The 22,047-nt window shown below is 56.0% G+C and overlaps 1 protein-coding gene across 8 annotated transcripts; it reads left to right on the top strand.

Annotated features, from left to right (window-relative positions):
- Positions 1 to 4,195: 4,195 nt before the first annotated feature.
- Positions 4,196 to 21,726, top strand: EGFL7 (EGF like domain multiple 7). Of its 8 annotated transcripts, none has more exons than XM_084299336.1 (9): positions 4,196 to 4,360; positions 8,802 to 8,870; positions 13,379 to 13,565; positions 15,113 to 15,235; positions 15,393 to 15,505; positions 16,053 to 16,148; positions 17,408 to 17,572; positions 18,393 to 18,457; positions 18,763 to 21,726. In XM_084299336.1, exons 3-9 carry the CDS (start codon positions 13,486 to 13,488, stop codon positions 19,003 to 19,005), a joined length of 885 nt encoding a protein of 294 aa, XP_084155462.1. In that variant the 5' UTR covers positions 4,196 to 4,360; positions 8,802 to 8,870; positions 13,379 to 13,485; the 3' UTR covers positions 19,006 to 21,726. The 8 variants fall into 8 exon arrangements, with proteins under 8 accessions (XP_084155462.1, XP_084155464.1, XP_084155463.1 ...); XM_084299338.1 differs by lacking the exons at positions 4,196 to 4,360; positions 8,802 to 8,870 and adding exons at positions 10,836 to 11,382; positions 11,734 to 11,797; XM_084299337.1 differs by lacking the exons at positions 4,196 to 4,360; positions 8,802 to 8,870 and adding an exon at positions 10,836 to 11,382.
- The last annotated feature ends 321 nt before the right edge of the window (positions 21,727 to 22,047 follow it).

The raw sequence follows: 22,047 nt of genomic DNA, 5'->3' as shown, positions 1-22,047 counted from the left end.
CTGTCAGAGAGAAAATAAGCATTTAGTGTAAGATAAAAAACCTAGAGGCATGCAAACGAGCTGAAACAACAGGGGAAGGCTTCAGGAGGGGCAGCGATCCCAAAGCGTCTTTTCTTTAACTCTTTTTATGAATATTTTTTTAAAAAGACTAATAATCAAAGAGCTGAGGGAACAAATACTCCCCAAAGACCCTTCCCTGCTGCCATTTCTCCCTGCCCAGCTGGGGGCTCACTGTGCTCTCGTGATGGAAATGACCCAAAAACCGCTCCACAGGTAGAGACCGATGAGCTGGCCCTGCCTCATCTGCCCAGTCATCCTGATCCCATCCCAAACCAGCCACCGAGTGCGCCTGCTCACAGCCTCCCCAGATACCTCACTGGGGAGGTTTTGTTTTAACGATAATGCTTTTTTAACCAGTAGGGAAATTTCTGTGGGAAAAGTGCAATTTCAGTTGATCGTTCCAACTTCTGGGCCCCAAGGCTCAGTTTTTGAGCTGCGGGACTTTGATCATTTCCAGGGACCTTTTCCTGAACTCAGATTTCTCAGAGATGGCACTTTCTAAGATGCGAAACGTGGATAAAATTTCTTTTCATATACAATTTTCACCAGGAGAAGACAAATGTGTTTTCCAGCAAGGCTGCGGTTGTCTGCCGGCCTCCCGAGGCTCTCCCGCGTGGCAAGAAGTGCTAACGAAGAATGCAATCCCTGACCTTGATTAATTACGTCTGCACCGCAGTGGTATTCCCATGGCACCCTCGAAACTCCTCGGTCCTGCCCCAGCACACGAAGCACAGCATAAACTCTGGGCTGGAGTCACTCGTGTCAGCTTCACCCGTGTCTGCACCCCAGGGACCGGCTGGGGGGGAGATGAGAGGCGTTTGGAGGTGCCCCAGGGGATCACGGAGTCTGAGCATGCAAAACCTGGGGGTGGCTTTCATCCCAGCCCACACGGTGCCTTGCAAGAAACGTCACCGCAAGGGAGGAGATGGCTGAGGTGCAGCTCAGCCAGGGGATGGTGGAGCAGAAGTCCCCGCTGCTGAAATCTGGCTGGGGGCACTGAGAATTTGGCCATGGCGTGGCCAGGATGCAAAGCAGTGCTGGCACCTGGTGCCAGGCCCTCACAGCTCCCATTAATGCCCTTGCAGCACCCAGAGAGATTGTGAGGTTGTTCCAGCATGGGTAGGGCAAATGGGGCTCAGGATGGGATGAGCAGCCAAAGGCTTTGCTTTTCTTCCTCTGCTCCCTGAAGATGTTCATGTTTGCAATACCGTTTCCTCTTACACTTTCAGGCTCGAGTGAGCATCTGATTCTGCTGAGAAGCAAATTAAATCCCGCGGCAGCTCGCAACATCTGCAATTAGGAGTTAAATTCATGCAGCAGGTTTCGTGCAGGAATATAAAAGCAGTTCATGGGTGTTAGTCGGGTAAATAGCATAACATCCATTCGTCGGGACTGGCGCTTTCATTATCCACAGTTGAGAAAACAGACAAGGGATGGTAAAATAGTTTTTCCATGGGGAAGAAGAAGCTGTCACTCAAGGATTTGGAGCGGCTCCAGCCTGTAAACATCTGATGCTGTGCTCCTGAACCCACCCCGGGTCAGGGCCAGCTCTGCAGTGCCCCTGTCCTGCTGTACTAAAACAGCCGGGCTGTCCCAAACCCGCTGTGATGCAAAAAGCTGTGCAAAGTGAAGGTGGAGATTTTGCCACCTGATTTGATTGCTGCTTAGTAATTGATTTTATTAAAGTGTCACGTGTTGCTGCATGACAACATTTTCTCCAACAGTAGCTTGCAGCGTCACAGCTACCTGCTCCATGCTAGCAAACAGCCCCAAAAGTGCCCATCAAATAAACCAAGCAGATTTAGTTTCTCAAGAACGGCTGAGACTCAGAGGGAAAAGACACAATGAGGGGCAACGTTCCTGCTATTAAGCACTGGGGTAAAACCGATCACAAAACCAACACGGCCTCAAATTTGAGGGATCAGTGTGGGCAGGGGGTATTCAACTGCAGCCCCATCAGCTGACAGGAGAGCAGCATGCCACACTAATTGGCTGGTGCTAATGAGGAGCCTGAAGTCCCTCCATCCCCCTACTCCATTCACGCCTGACAGGCCCTGAATGCCGCAGGGCTTTTGGAGAAGCACGTGTCCTGGCTTTGTCTGCCTGCGTATCCTTTATCCCATGCTCGTATCCCTTATCCCGTGCTCAGCCCGTGGTGGGTCCCAGCACCACCTCACCACCAGGACTACCCAAAATGTCACCGTGCCATGGCTTGGGGCAGCTGTCAGGAGCTTGTGTGTGCTGGGGGACACCAGCAGCAGCTCTGGGGACAATGAGATGTGCGGATAGAGGTGGGCCATGGGCAAATTTCAAATTTAAAACCCGTTTGTGTGGCCCCTTCTGACCGCTTCCTGCACCAGCAGCTACTGCCGCAGACACTGCAGGCTGGGTAAACAGGAAACTTTTTCCACACATCCCATCCCGCTCCTGCAGCTCCGCCGCTGAGCCCAAAGCCATCCTGCGCGTGGCGGTGTGGGCGGCCGACGTCCCAGGGATGCACCGTGACCTGTGCCGGGGCAGAGGACACAGGAAAGATGGCTTGGGGCCAGGCGGTGGTTGCTGCAAGTGGTAGGATTTGGGTCTCGAGCTGTCCCCAGAGTTCAGGGGCTTTGGTCTGGAGGAGTGGGGAGGATCATGAGGGTGCTGGGGGCTTTGGGAAGGCTCTGTGGCTTGTGGGGCTGAGAAAGCTGCCAGCTCTGGCCCTCAGTTTTCAGCGTCCCTCAGTTTCCAGTGCTGCCTCTTCTTGCAGGCAGTGCAAGCCATCCGTGCAAGCCCTATAACTCCATAGAGAGCTTGAAACCCTGAAGCAGAAGAGGCTGAGCTACACCCTCCCTGCACACACACACACGCGCGGTGTTCCGTGCACAGCTGAGCACAAACACACGGTGGCTAGAACTGCTCCTGTGGAGTCCTTCGGCTGGCAATGCTGGCGGGAAGCAACCCACGGTGTAAAATCACCTATTGCTGGAAAAAGAACAGCGATGGGAGGCAGAAAACAGCCCTCGAAAAACCCCTCGTGCCAAGGAAAACAAGTGGGGTCTTTCTTTAGCCATGCGTTTATATAAATAAACATGGGAATATTTTGCGAGCCTCAGGGGACTTGCCTAGAGTAGCATTTTGCTGAATCAGGGTGGGAGTCATCCTCGGCTTATTGTAAGCCTGCGCACAAGTGTGCTGTGCTGCCGGGGCCAGGAGGATGCGGTGCAGCAAGGGCTGGGGTCCTGGGGCTGCCCTGTGCCAGCGGGACAGATGGCACGTGGGCTCTAACACGGGTCTGGTGGCCAGCAGCAGATCAAGGTTTCAAATTCTGATTAAAAAGCATTCTATTCCTCCTTTGAACCAAGGTCACGTATAAACACGCACTTAAGTGGAAATGGCAGTAAGCTTTGCTCCAAAATGGCCTTCAAAATGAGGGAGCTGCAGCAGTTTTTTCTGCGCTCCTCTCTGCTGCCCGACGCTGAAGAGGCCATCTTTGCTGGGTGATTTCCAGCAGGTTTGGTAGCCCAAATGTGCCTGTGCCTCACTCGCCTCCAATGCAGGGACAGTGCTGTGACGAGGGTGACAAGCCAGCCAACAAACTGACTGACCGCTGAGGTGCAACCTAAATTTTGGGGCGTCCTAAACCCTGTGCTGGCACCCCACACTGACATGGCCCCCTGACAAGAAGATGGCCGTCGGCCCCGCCATGTTTGTCACGGGTTGTGAGGGCAGCCCCACTGCAGTGGGGGTCCCCACCAGCCCCCTTTGAGGGGGGATGCAGGGAGGCTGTGGCTGAGATGTGCACCAAGGGGTGCGAGGCGGGAGGGTGGGGGCAGCAGCCATTTTAGGGCTGTTGTGCGGTGCAGGTGGGAGCCCAGGCGGGCAGGCAATGCCTCCTCCTTGGCCGCCTGTCCTTCCACATGGCCCTGATGGCAGCCAGCTGTGTCCCCTCCATCTTGGGGCCTGGCAGGCACGGGGTGGGGGTGCCGCCCCACAGCCCCTCTCCCCTCCGGGCATGCGGCAGCCGTGTTTGTTCTCCTCGCAGCGCCCGTTATCAGCGCACAACACACACAGGAAGTCCTGTCTGGGATTGTCCATCCCCGGCCTGATTTATACAGGAAGAAAAGCATAAAAAGCCACCCTTCCACCTCAGCAGTCACCTCCTGCCTGTGCGCGGCCGGCGGCCGGCCATGCGGGGGGCGCGAGGCGAGCAGCCGGGCCCTGGCCCAGGGCGGCCATGCGGGGATGGCGGCTGGCAGCCACGGGGCAGAGCGGCGACAGGGACGGTCCCGGCACGGCGGGGGACAGCGGGGCGCCGCAGGTACGGTACGAGACACGGCCATCACCACCGAGGGGATAGACTGCGACGGGATGGGGTGGAGGGGTTGTGCTTGTCAGGCTGCGGTGGGGTTTTGAGGGCAAGGATGCAGAAATGACGAAGCGCCGCCGAGCAAACAGGTTTGCGAAGCATCCCTCGGCTGCCCCGCTGCCAGCTGCCTGTGTGCCGAGCTGAGGGATGGCTCCGGTGCTGGTTTGCTCAGAGCTGAGCCCAGCCCGTAGCACTATTATTTTAATTCACTCCACTGGTGCTTAGGCTGTTTTCCAGGAACAGAAGAGTCCTGGCTGCTGGACAGAGGGTTTATTTTAGCCCTTGCGCATGCAGAGGAAGGCTGCAACGCCTGTGCACGCAAAGATACGTATATAAGACAGCTGGAAATTCCTAGCAAACCGCCTTTCGTTCCGTCATTCCTTCTCTTTTTGCATCTGTCTGTCTCTCGGAGTGCCTCTGCAGTAACCCCACGTTGTTCATCCTTGCACCCGCGCCCTGCCACCTGCGCCCATTCCCCCTGCACAGCCGGCGGCAGTGGGACCCCGGGCCATGCTGCTGCTGCTGCTGCGCTGCCTATTTCGGGTGGCAGTGGCAGAGCTCAGCCCTTGGGGACAGGCAGGACACAGGGCTGGACAAAGCTCAGGGCAGGGACTGGCCTTGCTGAGGCTGATGCTGGATAACTGCGAGCCCGGAGCGTGCTGTGGTTTGCCTGCCAGGAGCTCAGCAAAGCCTCTTAATTTATAACCGTGGGTGTTTTGCATACCGTTTTTTTTCAGCTACCTGCAGACCTGTGCGTCCTGCCCTACTAATCTATGGCATTACACGATGCAGGGAGCAGGCTTTCAGTGGCTCACCGGGGGTATTTGAGGATAAAAGGTGGGCTATGGGTAGGAGCGGCAGGGCTACCCAGGCATGCGGGGCAGGACCAAGCCAGTGAATATTCTTGACAGAAATAATTAGGCATACTTTTTCACAGGGCCTAACATTCACATAAGAAATACTAAGGTTTTGTAAATGATAAAACTAATGTGAAAGTGGGTTGGCAAGCTTTGCCTGGGAGGTGTAAGACTGAAGCCCAGATGCGGTGGCTGGATCCTGAGCCTCCCCTGCAAATGCACCTCTCTGGGTATCAGTGGGGTTAGTGGTGTGTACAGAAACCCCCTAGCCTGCCCTCTGAATGTTGTTCCCTGTGATCAAGAATTAATTCCGGGGATTGAGTTAGTTCCTCTCTATGCTGCTAAACTATCAGCTCTGTACAACTTTCCCTAGAGGTAAGGAAGAGAAATTGAATCTGGGATGCAGGATTATTTGAGCCACTTCCCAGACTCTGCTGCTGCAGATGGGGCTGGCTCTGGGGAGATAGATTTACAAACTGCAACAAATTAGAGTAAACGAACCTGACTCACAGTCACACCAGCAGCAGAAGGACATGCTGAAACACAAGGGAAGATTTAACTTGAGCTTTCAGACCAGACAGCGAAGGAAAAGGAAGGGAGGGGTCTTTGCAAACAGAAGAGGGGAATAAAAAAATGTTATTTAATTCTCTGTCCCCTCTCCCAGAGCAAACCCTTGGCTTCCCGTCTGCCTGTAGCCGGGGAGGTGATGGCAGAGAGGAGCTCCGCTTAGTGCAGATTTCTGGAACTGGAGACTTTCTCCTGATACTGAAGGATAATTAGAGGGAAAAAAAAAATGAAAAAAACAGTCTTGTGCTGAATGCTCTCGCTGGCATGGCTGTGATTAAGAGACCAGCTGAGCCATGCATGCAACTCCCAGCCGTTCCCACTGCACTTTCCGTGCGCTCCTTGGGGAGTGATTCACTGGAAAAACGCAGAAGGGAAAGGCAGGGCGGGAACCATTCCCCACTGACTAACACTACTTTTTTTTTTTGGCCAGGGAAATTTCACAGAAAGCAGCAAAATTCAGTTTATTCCTGAGTGAGATGAATCATTTCCAGTTTGTATACAGCAGCCGTTACTGCCTCCCCTAAATGTATATAAGAACGGTGTGTACTAAAAGAAAATAAACGTGGCTGCAGGATGCTGCCCTGTTCACACCTTTGTTTTTTGCACAGTTGCAGGCTGCCGTATGTCCCTGTCGCAGACTCGATTTATAACATGGTCCTGCTTGAGGAGTCCTTACTCAGAGAAAAAAAAATCGCTTTGTGGGAATGAGATCTGGGTCATAATACGCATAGCAGAGGCAACTGGTGGTGAGAGACCCAGTGCTATGGGCCAAGTACTTTTCTTGGTTTGACCTGCTTTGATCCCACTGACATCAATGGACGCCTCTAGATTTCCACTGAGATAACTGCTCTGCAGCTGACGCAATGGAGAACAATATGGAACATAATAGAATAGTGGGAGGTCTTTTTCCTCGCAGAGTTCTGCAGAGCAGAGGCTGCTCCAAAGCCTAAACTTTAGTGTAAAGTTTGCAGACAGCCTTACGAAAAGCCCGAGAAGGAGAATTTGTCCTAAACCAGGAAAAGCAGACCCCCCCTTTTTTTTTTTTGAATCACCGAAAATTCCTATTTCTTTCACAAGCACTCCCGGTTCTGTGCCAGACCCCCGTGGAGGCCAGCGAGAGACCATTGTGCACAGCAGGTATGCAGCCAGCCCTGGTTTGGAGCAGCTGAGAGGTTTTGCATCTGTATGTGTGTCACTCTTCTGTCCGTGTCCCCATCCATCCACCTCCAGCTGCCACCTCAGCACCTCTGGCCCCCATTTTGGGAAGCTCTCCCGTACGTGGGCGCATCCCGGCTGGTGCGAAGGGCTGTAAGCACTCCCCTCGAGGAGCAGATCCTGCTGTGGGACCTTAATGCTGGTCTCTTATTAGGTCTCCTCCGTTAATCATTCCTTTTTCGTGCCGACAGAGCCCCTGCTGCAGACACTTTCATTCTCCCCATGCTCTCCTCCTGCATGGGGAGCGCTTGGTGCCCCACGGGACGGTCAGATTTGGGGGCTGTGGTGTTTTCGCCTTCAAAGCCCGCCTAGTGCATGGTTGGAGACCTTCCCTGGGTGAGGCTCGGTTTAGCTCGTAGTACACGCTGGTGGCAAAACCAGTGGGAGACGAAATTTAATGTTCAATCTGAGAGGGAGGTTGTGCAGAAACATTTCTTCCTTGGCCTGGAGACAAGCATTAATATTAGATGTCGTGGGAGTACGCTTCTGAAGTGCAAGGGAGAAAGCTTCGGAGGAAGCAGGGAAAATGCCAGCCCAGGGAGGACTCCAAATTCAGCCAGACTCTCAGTCGGGAGCCAAAATCCCTTACTGCCACTGTCAGAGCCTCATCACACCTGTATTAACAGAGCCAACAGATCTGATCTGCCCCTGCGCCCAACTGGCATACCTCCACTGCCTCCAAGGGAACTTTGCCAGGCAGTATCCTGGGGGATTTCCTCCCGGCATAATGAATATTAGCATACAAGACACTGAATCCTCCCTCTGAGCGGAGGATTAAATGCTCTTTTAATGTGCTATACGCAGTTCTTAAGCAGATAACACGGGCACTTGCTTGCGCAAAGATTTGGCCAAGCCAATGGAGCTGAAAAGCAAACATTTTGCAATTCAAATAATTGCAGAAATTTCAAATCGCTGCAGTGCGCTCCGGGAATTATTGTGGGATGGCTGAAAGGGCGCTCACAAAGGCCTTGAGGTGTTGTGCTTAGCCCTGCAGCGTGCTGATGTCCCACGAGGAGCTGAAGGCTGCGTGCCGTGAGGGAACGGGTCCATCCCCTTTCTCGCCATCCCCGGGGACTCGTGCAAAAGTTGCCTGGGGATTGAGGGAGCTTAGGCCCTAAATCAACGTCTGCAAGTGTTGCAGGTGGCAAAATACGGTGTTGGGCTGCAGCGGGTGGGATCATAAGCGAGCAGGAGGGAATTTTGGTACAGCCGGGCTGTGTCAGCAGGGATGGGGCACCCCGGAGAGGTGGGGAACCTGCTTTTGGGGGTTCTCGGAAAATCCCAGCCTTGTGCAGCAGGGAAACTGCTGAGAGGGGAGAGCTCAGTGTCTAGTGAAGCCCTGGCGCTGCCTTTTAGGCAGTCCTGCTGGGCTCTGCCCTCGCTCGTGTCCCTGTTTGCTCTATCCCAAAGGGTGCAAGGGCACTGCGGGTCTGCCCAGCCTTTCCCACCAGGCTCACAGCAGTGTGACCCCACTGCAAGGCCCTGCTGGATGCTCCTAAAGCCCCCGCTGCCCAGCTGTACTGCTCAGGAGGGACGAGATGGCCCTCCTGGCACCCTTCCACCATGAATGCTGTGTCCGTGCCTCTCCAGCACACCAGCTGGATGCCAGACACGGGCGCTCTGCGGCCACGATCCCGTGCTCACCCCAATCCTCAAGGAGCTCCGGGTCCCTCATGGGCAAGGGCTGGATCCCCAATACCTTCCCACAGGACACAGAGAGTGTAACCACATTTTTTTTCTTTCTGTCCTGACAGTAAGAAGCCAAGATGCTGCTTCAGGGAAGGATCCCCGCTCGGGACAGATGACAGAGCACCACGGATAAGGTGAGCGTCTCGGTCGCGAAATTAGATGTATTTCAGTATGGTCACACGGAGAAGCTTTCCACCAGCTTCCAAAGATGTTTTGCAACTATTAGACAAGCTGACTATCAGGCACTGTTCATCTCCCCATAAACCAGAAAAAAAAAAAAAAAAAACAGTGGTGCTCTCTGCATAATAAGATAATTACCGTCCCTTTGAGGCTCTAGGGAAAAGTTGCCTGTGCTTTGCGCTGATGAGATTACGTGAGCTGAAATCAGCCCCCAGAGGTTTGCTGGATCCAGGCGGGGCGAGCAAACCCTCCTGTTTCCTGCTCGTGCAACCTAAGGTGTAACGTGGAGCCGTGCTTCCACCGGCGTCAGGGATCCTGTGCCTGGCTGCTGGAGGAACCCCGTCCCCAGCACGCTCCATCCTGCCTCGTGGTGAAGCTTTTTCTCCACAAGCACGTCCCGGAGCTGATTCCCATCCGCTCTTTTCCCTTCCCTAAAGAGGGCCTGAGCAAAGCAGTCATGCTTCAGTTACACGAGCCCACCTGAGAGCCCCCCAGCAGCACGCCCTGGCTTTCCTGGGGGGCGCAGCGTGACCCAGGGCAGCTCCGAGGCAATCTGAGCATCCACGGGGAAATAGAGGGGACGGGGCAGTGACCCCGGCTGCTCTTCTGGAGCCATTACTGTTTAACTGGTAAACATTTCCTTTAAATGCCTACATGGTTTCATTAAAAAAAAATAATAAATTGCAAAGCTTAATGGGAACAACTGTTCCCGGGGGGGTGTATCCTGCCACTCAGTCACACATCAGGCCCCTGCTATCTTGAAGGCTGGCTCCAGGCGCCTCAGTCCTTTGAAAAACAATAAAGCTCCGTGCTCTAATTTCCCGAGGAAAAACGTAGACCAAACAAGTGGCACTTCGGCACGAAGAGAAGCAGAGAAGCGCAGGGTTTTCTTTGGTAAATAAGCGGGCATTTCACACCAAAAAGCTGCTGCATCTGCCCCCAGGGCGTCCCAGGAACCCTCCGAGCATCCTTTAGGGCTGGCCGAAAAGCAGCCTCCCCGTCCTGGCAGTCCTGCAGGACTTTGGTGGTGTGAGGAGTTTTGTGAGGAGTTTTGTGATGGGTCCAGGGGGATTAAAGGGGCACGGCGGGACCCCACAGCCGTTGGGTTTCGGGGGCAAGGTGATGCAGAGCCACATGCAGCCTTTTTTAGGGAAAGAGGAATAAATTCACACTGGTGATGGACGACTTCAGGAAGCCTGTAAGGGGACGGGGGCTATGCTGGGGTCTTCCTCTTACCCTGAACCTGCTGCCCACCCAGGGGAGCTGGTGTGCAGGGAGGGGGCCGGGACCTTGCCCCCCTGATGCCCTTGGGGGCTGTATGGACGCCCTGCAGGTAAGCCCAGCCACCAGCACAGCCCCCTGACAGCCCAGGGGACACCCCAGCAGCCCCCCCAAAAGGGTCAGGACCCCCTCGGGGACCCCCGGCACTTGTCACCCTGTGTCCCCCCCCTCCCATGGCCAGGCTCTGCCGGGTCCCTGCGCATCCCCCCACCCCCGGGGGGCTGCTGGCAGCCAGCATGGGGGGTGTCCGGAGGTTTTGGGGAGGGGGGCGACACATCGGGGCGGGGGCAGGCGGCTCCCCCCCGTGTCCCGGCGCTTCTCCCCCCCCCATCCTCTTTCTCCGGGAGGCTCCGCTTTTCCTGCTCATTGGGCCGGGGCGGAGGGACCGGCTGGGGCTTGGGGGGGGGAAGGAAACGCCGGGGGGGGGCAGCGGCGAGGAGGCGACTCCGCGGCTCCGCCACCGCCACCGGTGAGTCCCGGAGGCTGCGGAGCCCCCCACGGGGGGCTCGGCACGGCTTGGGGGGGGGTCCGCATCCTCGGGGGGTGAAGGGGAAGGCGTGGGGAGGGGTAAAAGGGGGGTAAAAGGAAGGGGGAGAGGGGCTGGGGGGGCTGGGGCAAGGGGGTGTCGTGCCCCGGGGGGAGAGGGGCACCCTGCAGTGGGTGCTGGCACCCTGGGGGGTTGCTGGCACCCTTGGGGGGGTGCTGGCACCCTGCGGTGGGTGCTGGTACCCTGCGGTGGGTGCTGGCACCCTGTGGGGTTGCTGGCACCCTGCAGTGGGTGCTGGCACCCTACGGGGGGTGCCCGCATCCCGGGTGCCCCCCACCCCCTGTCCCCAGGTCCCTGCGCTCAGCTCCGCGCTGCCGAGCAGCATCCATCCCCCTGCCCCTGCTCCTCGACCCAGGGGAGCGGCTGGAAGGGGTCGGAGGGGGGGGAAAGCTGCGCCCCTACTGCTGCTCCCGACCCTCCCCAAGGGCCTGGGCACCGAGCTGCAGGGCTCACCTCCAAAATCGGACCACGCTGGTGGTAGAAATGCAGCTCGGGGGGAATCGCATCCCTCGGAGGGGCTGGAGCCTCTGGCATCACTTCTGGAGGCAGCCCCCGGCTCGTGCTGCTGGCATCACCTGGAGCTTTTAGCCTGGGATTTTGGAGGCAGAGCTGGATGAGGTGCCGCTCGCCTGCCTTGGGTGAGCGTTTTCCCGCTGCTCACCTGCTTCTGGGGTTGTATTTTCCCCCTTGGGTCCTGCTGTGAGTTAGAGAGAGGGCTTGGAAGCGAAATGGGGATGTTTCCGGCTGCTGGAGAAGGACCCACAGAGCACAGGGCTGGCCGAGGAGCCTTTGCTGCCCCCTAAACCAGCAGAAGCTCAGATGCACCTACGTAGTTTCACTTGCCAAGCCGTGGGGCTTCAGCTCAGCATTCAAGAAATGAGAAAGACACTGAAAAAAGGCTTTTTTCTTTATTATTTTTGTTTCCTTTTTTTCCCCTCAAACCTGAAAAGCTTTTCCTTAAATGATGTGCTTTAAAAATGGAATTCTAGGAGATAGAGGCAACAGGTTGGAGGATCTTCTGCAGCTTTCAAGAGGCCGATTTTCACAATTTTCGTAAGCTCATAAAAGAGACAAGCACAGGCTATGATATTTTCCGCTTTCAAAACTCCATCTGATATTAAGCAACCAGGATTTGATGTCCCGAGGGGATGCTCGGACCACTTGAGGTAGGGCAGCGCTGCCCCAGTCCAAAGAGAAAAACAACCCGTCTGGATTTTCGGCTCCTGCCCTGCGTTTCTGCCCTTCCCCACAGGCAAAGCTCCCCTGGTGGCTGCAGGAATTCTGTGGGAGGCCTGCGATGGTTGGCAGGGTTTGACTTGGAGGCTTCTGGAGGAGCACCACTAGCCCAGGATCTGTGCCTGTGGGGAAAATGTGGAAAGCCCCTGTCTGAGCAGCAGGGATTGAGTCCGTCCTTATACACCGGTGTCCCTGGGACGTCTCCAGAAGGACTGGGGAGAAAAAAAATATTGCTTTACTGGTTTTTAAGAGCTTTCCCACAGGTCTTTCCTGATTTATTAATCATTCGAACGTGAGAAGTTCTGTTAAGTCTGGAGGAAAGGTAGGAGAATGGAGGGCTGCAGGCTGCGTATCCCCCAAATCCTCCTTTCCCCCTCAAAGCCAGGCTCGCACCTTGGTTAAGCTGGGCCCAGGTGTGTGCAGCCAGAGGGTGGTGGCGTTGCCACCCCCTTAATGTGCTTCTGGAGCCAAGTCCTCAGCTTCTGCCCCAGGTTCGGTGGTGGAGCGAGCTCCTGGGGCTGCGTTTTACAGCGATAAATCTTCTTACACGAAGAGGTGCTGCTGCCTGCCTTGGAGGAGGACTTGGAGAGTTGCAGGTCTACAGCTTTGGGATGATCATCCCCAAAAACCCGGCGTTAGGAATTGTCCATGGAAGTTTGGGGATGAACCTGCAACTCTCCAGTCCGTTCTCATCCCACCTCACCTGGGGATTTTAAAACTTTTAGGTAGCTCTGCGGTTTCAGAAGGATTCTCCTCGTTGTGTTGTACCCCAGTGAAGCAACTCCTTTTTCAGGGTTTAATCAGAAAGCATGATTCTTTCTTTAATTGTCGTGTGTTTAAGGTGGGTTTCTTTATTTCTTCCTCCTTTAACTGCTGCCATCCGGAGGCCAACTCTTTTGTATAAATCAGACACTGTGTAAATTAGATATTGTTACTGACCTCCTGCAGCCCTGTTTCAAATTTGTCCTCTGCTAGAAAATCAGAGCCTCTTTATTTCCAACTTGGTTAGTACTGACTCTGCGGACGGGACATATGGCCCTTAAAGCACTTTTCTCTGGCACGAGCGTGTATGTTAAAGAGAAGAAGATCAGATTTCAGCATGTTATGTGGTGGGAAAATGCAGCTCCACAATGCTGTATGGATTAAGAAATTACAGGCCATTGTTTTGGCCTTGCTGCCTGGAATTGGCTGCGTATTTCGAACGATGCAGGTTCCCTCTGCACAGCCCAACGAGGGCAGTGCAGCCACCACATCCCACCCTGGGTGGATGCCTCAAAAGGCAATTCCTGTCCCCTTAGAGCCAGCCTGGCTGTCAGTGTCACGCCGTGCCCTGTCGGATGTCATCGGCTGGGTGTGGGCACCACGTCTTCACACCTTTTTTTTTTTGCTCTCTTCCAGGGTTCCCCGCTGAAGCGTGAGCCATGCAGTAGGAGCCAGCGCTTCCCACCGAGGAGTGACCCTGGTCTGTGCCGCACAGCCCAGCAGGCAGCAGGAGGGGACAGGACATGCCCCGATTCAGCTGCCTCCTCTCGGGACTCGCCTTCATCCTCAGCACGACCAGCACAGAGGGTTTTGCCCGGGCAGGGTAAGCTCCTTTATGTCTGCATCTCCCAGAGCTGTCACGAGCACAGGCTCATCCTCACCCGCTGGTGGGCACCTTGCTGGGCTGGCCAGGAGCTGGGAAAAGGTTCCTGGGGCAGCCACATCTCGGCAGGTCCTCACTGGGGTCTGTTTGCTGGGCCACTGAAGCGAAAAACCCCTCTAGAGAAAATGCCCTGGCTCTGTTTAGCCCGTGCAGGGGACACAAAGGCACTCCGGGCTTTTTGTCCGGGAGAGTCAAAAGCTAAAGAGGCCCTGAGCTGTTCAGGAATTATTATTGGCCCTTTCAAGCACATCCTTGCACAAAAATACTCTCAAAAATGCTGTCTTGCTGTCGTGCCAGTCAAGCCTTGCAAACGAGCCATCAAAGCTGGCTGCCATCTCCCAGCTCCGAGAGGCTGCAGCATGCAGGGGATGCAGGTATTAAAACCCCCAGGGACTGCTGCAGCACTTGTGGCCCCTGGGAGCAGCAGCCCCAGCAATTCCCCTTCCCTTTTCCTGGAATTGGGGCTGACACAGGCCCTACATCCATCCCAGCACCACCTCAATAACCACGTCTCAGCTCCCTGCTGGGCCAAAGGGTGCCCAGCGCTCAGCACCCGGTTCCTTCCCCTGCCAAAAGGAGCTCAGGCTCAGCAGATTCAGCTCACATTTTCTACAAAGTTTGTTTTTACGTTGAAATACTCTCCTCTAGCATTGAACCTTTCACATTCTGGTCGTGACTGTACCCACAGGCTGGATTCCTCTCTCACACGCACACGCTGCAGCTATAGCTTTATTATAAAATCTGCAAAGCAAACAATTGCCATTTAAAAACCGTGTCTTCTGTAACATTAACCAGTGAGGCTGAGAGGAGTTTTCTGGAGTTAATGGAAGCCATCTGATGTCCATGTTAATTCCCAGACTCTTTTATTCTAATTTTCTAATCGAGCTGGGAGGCTGAGACAAGCAAACAAGCTCCTCAGAGGGACTGACCTGCTTGGGCTGGAAAATGTTGAAGAAAAAGAATCTTTAAATGATACTGCTTTGGCTCTTAACCTTGGGAAAGTTTTTGACTGGATCTCAGTTATCTTAGAAGGAACAGAGAGCAACTTTCCTCTGTCCTCTACCTTTTTGCTTTGAGCCTGACCCTTTCTGTGAAATCATTAAATTTGTGGTGACCACAGAGGCATCGGGTTCAGGAATAAGAAGGTCTCAGAGAGAAAAAAATACACCTAAAATTGAATGGTTTTAGGGGAAGGGAGGTAGTGAATGGAAGGAGAACAGCCCTGAGTGAATCCCCCCCCCTTAAATCTAGGCCCCACTTGTCCAGGACAGAGGAACTGTGCAGGGGTGAGTGGACGAGGGGGCGTCAGTGCCTTTGGTGAGGGCTGGGGAGGAGGAGGCCGTGCAGCCCGCAGCGCTGCCAGCGTTGTCTCCCTGCCCCAAAACAGCCTGCAGTCACTTCCCGGCTCACTCAGGCACCGAGCCACTGCCGTTTCAACAACCCCGGGTAATTTGGGGTGGTCAGGCTGTTCACCCCTCTCTGCTCAGCCGCAGGGCCTGCGCCGCCGAGCCGCGGAGCCGCACGGCCGCCTACACCGAGTCCCACGTGCAGCCCGTGTACCAGCCCTACCTCACCACCTGCCAGGGCCACCGCCTCTGCAGCACCTACAGGTGAGGCAGCTGCCTGCTTTCGGTGAGCAGGAGCTGGAGCCTTCCCAGAAAAAAAAAAAAAAAAAAAAGCACCTGGAGTGGTGTGGGAGCGGGGTGGGGGGCTCGGGGTGGCCCCCGATGGTCAGTCCCGCAGCTCAGCCCCGTTTCTGTGTTGCAGGACCATCTACAAGGTTGCCTACCGGCAGGTGTACAGGCAGGTGCCCCAGCACGTGGCTTCATGCTGTCCTGGCTGGAGCAGAGCCAGCAGCCATGAACTCAGCTGCAACACAGGTAAGGAGGCTGCTGTCCTACCCCAAGGCCAGTGCTCGCCTTCCCTGTCCCCAATCCCTTGTGTCCAGGTAGCTCAGGTCCCCGAACGAGGCCCCAGCTCTCTCGTTTACTGACACCAGTCCAATTCCCCCTGTAGCAAAGCGTTTACATTTTTAGTTTCCGATAGCACAGCTAAATGTGACTCGATTTCTGATTAATTTCAATCCTTTCTCTGCTGCCTCACAGGCCGTTTTGCCTTCGGGATTGTTTATTAACTTTATGGTCACCGGAGGATAAATAAAATGAGTAAGTCCTTTCCATATCAATCAGCAGTAATGGAAGAGAAATGCTTTCAGGAGGAAACTGTGATGTGCAGCACAAAACAAACGCAGAGCACATCAGCAGCTAATCTGCCCCCAGCAGAGCTCGGAGCTCAGCACCAGACATTTCCCAGGCCTGATGCTGCCTGAGCGGCCGGGGCTGCTGCGTGCACACACACCTTTGGTGGCAGGGGAGGGGGCTCGGCACCCCCAGCCCTGCCAGTGATGCTGTTTCTGATCTTTTGCAGCTCTCTGCCAGGTGCCGTGCCAGAACGGCGGCCGCTGCGCCTTCCCCGGCCGCTGCTCCTGCCCACCCGGCTGGACGGGGCTCTCCTGCCAGACAGGTACTGCTGCACCCCACTGCATCCCACGGCACCCCACTGCACCCCACGGCACCCCGCTGCTCTCCTGACCCATAGATGGGGACAGGGAGCAGCACTGTGGCTCGTCACCAAGCCTGGTGCTCCCCAGAGCCCAGAGGGGAACCTGTGTGTGAGCTCTCCGCACATACCCCTACGCATCCTGCTCCAGGCAGCGTGCCTGCTGGTCCAGCCAGGAAAGCAGGGAAGCTCAGAGCTCCCTGTGGCTGTGCCAGTGCTGCCAGAGGTAGAGCACAGCCCTGGTACCCACATTTGCTCTTTGCTGCTGCTCCACGCTGGGTCAGCACGAGCAGAGGCTGTGCTCTGCTGCAACTGCAGCCAGCAAAGGGCCTTGTGCAGAGCGGCCGTCACACTCACGGGGTCAGCCCGAGACTCTATTTGCAGTGACCCATCTCCCAGCCTTTGTAAACTCACGCTGTAAACTAAGACACCCGTTTGCTGCACAGACTAAATCTGTAAACCAAAAATATCCGGCGGTGGAGGGGAAGGGAAGCTCTCCTGCGTGAGAGCAGCCTCTCGCCAGGGCGCAGGGAAATCTGGCAGAGCCGAGGCAGCAAAGTTCCACAGCCCTTAGCACACCAGCATGGTGCAAACCACGTCTGCCGTGGCTCCTGGCTTTCCACCCTCCTGTAACGCAGAGGAGGAACGTGTGGCATTGACCCACGCTGGGCAGGGCAGGGCTGAGCGCATCGCTGACAGCTCTGGCTCCAGCGCGGGGGAAAAGGATTTTCCCACTGCCTAGAAGAGATTCGCCCGGGCGTGGGAAGCAGCTCTGCTCATTTTGCTTTGTGGGAACAGCTTTAATAACTCCCCCGTGTGAGGAGAGGTTACTGGGTTTTATACACACTTGAAAGGCTGATAGCTCCTCGCCACGGCTGGCTGGAACCAAAACCCCGGCCGTAAATCCAGGATGAGAGCCAAGCGCTGCGAGAGGCAGTGCAGGGCCGCCTGCGCCCGCCTGCTCGGGGATAGTGACCACCCCAGCCTGAATTTGGACATTTCTGAGCTTATCTTTTTGCTTCTGACTCATGTATGGGGACACCAGAGCTGTGCCTGGCACAAATGCCAGCCCGCTCTGGGTGCCCCTGGTCCCATCACATCAACGTGGCCGTGGCAGGGGAGCAGCAGCACCCTGCTCGTGTGGCACCGCCATCCTCACCACTCGTCCCCCGTGAGCATCACCCCACAGCCCTGTCCCCACGGAGCCTTCCCTTTCCTTCCAGATGTGGACGAGTGTGCCGGCCGGAGCCACGGCTGCAGTCAGCTCTGCGTCAACACGGCCGGGAGCTTCCGCTGCGCCTGCCGGGACGGCTTCAGCCTCGCTGCTGACCACAAGGCGTGCCAACCCGCCGGGCTGGGCCCCGGGCCAGGAACCTTCAGCCAAGCAGGTAACCTTCTGCTGAGGCAGCACAGCCCCAGCTGCTCGGGGCCTTTGATGCAAGCTGGGATTACCTCTCGGCATCACAAGGTGGCTGGAGCAGGACTGGCAAGAGGCAGGAGAGGGGACAGCAGCCAGCACCCATCAGCTTTATTCCCAGTGACCCAGGAGACCCCAAAAAAACACCCTCGTGCACAAGTTTGGCCCCTGCAAGGGTGACAGAGCCTGCTGTGGCATGCGGTGGCTGGGGCTGGGGCTGTGCTCTCCGTCATCGTCGTCGTTCTTCTCGCAGGGCACGTCTGGAGCCACGAGGAGCATCGGGCGCTGCTGGTGACGGCCCATTATTACTTTTGGTACGCGCTGTGACACTTCAAACTCGTACCGTGAGTAATAATGCGCTGTGGCCAGCACTGGCATCGTGAGGGCAAGACCTGGGAGAGCAGGGCAGCCCCCGGCACGTGCCCCGTCACCTGCCTGCCTTTGTCCCACGTCCAGGGTCCTCAGCAGGGACAATCCTTGGAGCTGAGAGGGACAGGGCAGAGCTGGCTGCTAACTGATCTCCTGACAACACGGGCATTTTGTCCTTTAAGCATCGAAGCCTGAAACGCTCCCCCACCTTGTTCTAGGTACTCCAGCAGCCAGGAGAGGCGTGCTCACAGTAGCACCAGGTCCGTGCTCGGAGCAGGCGTTGGATCTGGTTCCTGAGCCCTGGGGATGCAGGAGGGGAGCAGCAAGCAGCAGTGCTTGGCCTGAGCCCAGCACGTCCCACTTCACCTCAGGTAAATTTCAGGTTTTTACTAACCGACCTTTTCTTGGTCATATTTTTTCAGGCCCCTCCAATGAAATGAAGGAAGAAATGAAGGACCTGAAGAGCAGAGTGGAAGCACTGGAGGAGGTGGGTGTTCGGTGCACCCCTCTGCCCCTTCCTTCCCCTCCCTGCCATGGCCCACGGCCGTGCACAGCCAGCTCCAACCCCGGGCTGTGTGCAGCCAGGCTTTCCCTCCACCCCTGCTCTATTTTTAACGCCACGCCGGCCTCACACAGGCAGGGATCAGGCAAGGATCCCAGCTGTGCTCCACGCTGCTGCAGAGCCTCGCAGCGGCTCTTGCAGCACGGTGTCCCTTTGAACACAACCAAACGCCCCTCCAGCACCGCTCCTGGCCGAGGAGGGCACGCTGACGGCTCCCCTTCTCCCCGCAGAAACTCCAGCTGGTGCTGGCCCCCTTCCACAACCTCGTGACATCTGAGCCCGAGGACGTCGGCGCGGACCCCATCAGCCGGCTGTCCCACTCCCTGCAGCAACTGGACAGAATCGACTCGCTGAGCGAGCAGATCTCCTTCCTCGAGGAGCGGCTGGAGACGTGTAAGTGCCCGGAGGAAGGGGGATTGCAGCGTGGCACTCCGTCCCTCCACGTTTCTCCCCACGCAGCCAAACGCCGCTAACCCTGCCTCGGACCTCAGCCCAGGGCTCTGCTTTGCCAGCAGCCTGGGGCTGGTGGTGCCCTGGGGCAGGGAGGAGGCGCGGAGGTTGGCCCCAGATGCAAGCCTGCAAGAGCAGTAACACACACGCCACTATTAATCTGCATCTCCCCTCAAACTCGGCAGCCTGTAATTAATAAAAGATGAACACAAACAGCCCATTAGCTTCATTTCAAAGACGTCTTTAAGGCTGCAGCATCTGATTGCCCTCGTAGCATCCAGAATAGCAAGACCAGCACACGGAAACGTGGCTCTGAGGCAGAAGCAGGAGGAGCCCACCATGAGCAGTGGCTCACATCTCAGTCAGCACCTTCACCAGCTCCGTTCCCTTCCTCTAGCATTGTAACTTAGTCTGGGGTGAAATGAAAAGAATCCCAAACTTGTAGGAAATTAATAGTCCAAAAAGGCAATCAGGAGAGTTTAGGGAGCGTGCTGAAGCTGGCAGATTTATGAGCCTGGGAAGTTTTAGGCATGTTTCTTCTTGAAGTCTATAGAGCAATCCTTTGCCATGCAGCACACCGGAGGAGGTGTCTTGGTAGCAAACTGAGCAGATTTGAGCAAGAGATGCTGGCGAGAGCTGTCGGTGTGACCGAATGCAGTGTGTCCTGCCTGGCATGCTCCCCTTTATTTTGATCTGCAGCTTGTAGGCAATTTGCAGCTAATTTTCCCATGAAAAAATTCCAGTCCGGCGTTCCCAGAACCCAACCATGGTTTGGCTGGCTCAGGAGCTGGTGTGCAGCAGCAGCCTGCTGCTAACTGCAGAGGGGTTACATGGAGAGACAAAGGGGCAGCGAGGTTTCAGGGCATATCCAGTCCCAGCTCACTGCTTGTGGTAATGGCTTGGATGTAAAAGACTTCAAAGAGCTTGCTTGAAGCTTCAAAATGACCCTTTAAAAAAAATAATCTCAGAAAGGGGTAATTATCAGACCCAGCAGTGTCACACAGCAGACCAAGTTTCCTGGCATTGTCCTGTACATATTATTAGTGACAGCAGCGAGGAATGTGAGTAACATCACAAGGTAACGTGGATTTCTTCCAAGGGATGACTGCAGAGCCCTGAAATTAGCTTCTCCCAAGCCTGCTCCAGCAAGCAAAGCGTGCTTCTGTCCCTCCCATGTTCTTGGAAGTCCCCAGAGGACACAAGACTGTTCCTTCTGTCCTGTGAGCGGTGGGGTTTGCAGGGCATCCCTTGGAGAGTGACGTAGCCATCCATTTTCTGTGCCTTGTGAAGCGTAACACAAAGGTGTAACTGCACCCCTCGATTCTCTGCCCAGAGGGGCTGTGTTAAAGCCTCTTCCTTAAACCACCAGTGAAGGCACAAGGTCAGATCTCAAGCCGTGACCGCTTGAGCCCCTCCAGGCCTGCATTACCCCGCTTAGCACAGCCCGTGTCAGCGCTCAGCAGGCCGCTGACAGCCAGCTGGCAGCCAGCAGCACCACTGCCTTGGCTGCTCTGCGGCCACAGCTCCTTCCCCAGCCCACAAAACCTCCCTGGGCTCCCGCTCGGGCCCGCCGAGGCGCTGGGGGCTTCAGCGAGCGGCAGAGCCTGCTTCCAATTACTTCCAATTCCACAGGCTGCAGTCAGGACAGGCTGGTCCCAGCCTTATTGTCACTGCTGTCCCCACCTTGGGACACTTTGTGCAGGACTCCCCAGGCCGGGGAGGCAAGCACCACGCTCCCAAAGGCAGCGGGAGGGAGCCAGCAGGGCGTTGTTGGCAAAGGGAAACCAGCAAAAACAGGTGACATTTATAAAGGTCTAGGTCAGCCCCATCGTTCTGGGGGAAGGAGACAGTGAGAGGATTTAGCACCTTCTGGAAGATGGGGATTGGTTATGGCCAGCACAGGAAACCCTGCGCTTCTGTGCCCATCACGAGCATGGTTGGAGACATCCAGTGCAGGTTTTGCCTGCAGGTGCTGAAAGGCTGACTCTTGGTGGGTGCAGCCAGGCGCTGTCACCACACCAAACCCCGGGGAACAACACTGCTGGGTTTATTGATTTATTTTTCGTCTTCCCAGGTTCCTGCAAGAACGAACTCTAGCTGAGCGCCTGAGGAACTGGAAGAAGCGGAGCGCATCCGTAGCTTTTATCTCACTCTCCAGCCACGGGCTGGGGCTGAAGCCACATCATCCACAGGAAGACACAGGGTAGCAGGAGAAGGCTGGTTCCCCATCAGCATCTCTGGTGTTTTCTCTTGCAGCTCGCCTTACCGAAGGTCACGCAGTTCCTTCCAAACTGGACTCCTAACCCTCGAGCATCCCACCCCACTGCTGCTGGAGGGGCAGACAATAAATTGCCTTACCTCGTGCCGTTCATGGTGCCTGGCTGGCTCTACGTGAGGCCGTGCGGTGCTCGGTGCTGCTTGGCTTTTACTTGGCGTCACCCAGAGACATCGTCCACGGAGCTTGGGGCATGGGGGGGGGCTGTGCTGCGTGCTCAGCACCAATTCCCAGCAGAGCACAGCCCCAGCAGGGCAGGGCAGTTGTCCTCCACGTCCCTCCTGACTGCTCAGGGACAGGGGTGCTTGGGGACCTTCCTCCCCCTGCAGCCAGCACTGGCAGGGGGCTGCTGCTTTGTGTCTCCTCAGGGTAGCTGCTGCAGCAGCTTGCTTTGAAATTACCTGCTTAATTCAGTCATCTTTGCCACCCCCGAGCCCCATAGAGCAGTAAAGATGATGCTTTTACACCAGCCTGAAGGCACGGAGTCTGGTTTTACCTGCTGTAATGCAAAACCTTTCCCCGTGACACTCCCATCATCCACACAGAGCAGCCAGGGACAAACCTGTGCAGCTCAGCCATGCCAGCAGGGTGCTGCCAAGCAGGGGACCAGTCCCCTGCACACCTGGTTTTGGGGCTGAGGGCTGACAAACCCATTTCTTTACCCTGGCACGGTGCTGGCTGTGGGGGTAGCTGGTCTCTCCCTGCCCTACAGCCGCCTCCCAGCCCTGTGTTGCTCAAGCCCAAGGTTGCAGGTGCAGCAGAGCAGATGGGACCGACCACGTATGAGGCT

The sequence above is a fragment of the Netta rufina genome, assembly GCF_964035555.1.
Source record: "Netta rufina genome assembly, chromosome: 20".
In the NCBI taxonomy this organism is placed as follows: domain Eukaryota; kingdom Metazoa; phylum Chordata; class Aves; order Anseriformes; family Anatidae; genus Netta; species Netta rufina.
This window is presented reverse-complemented; position numbering and strand designations above follow the sequence as displayed.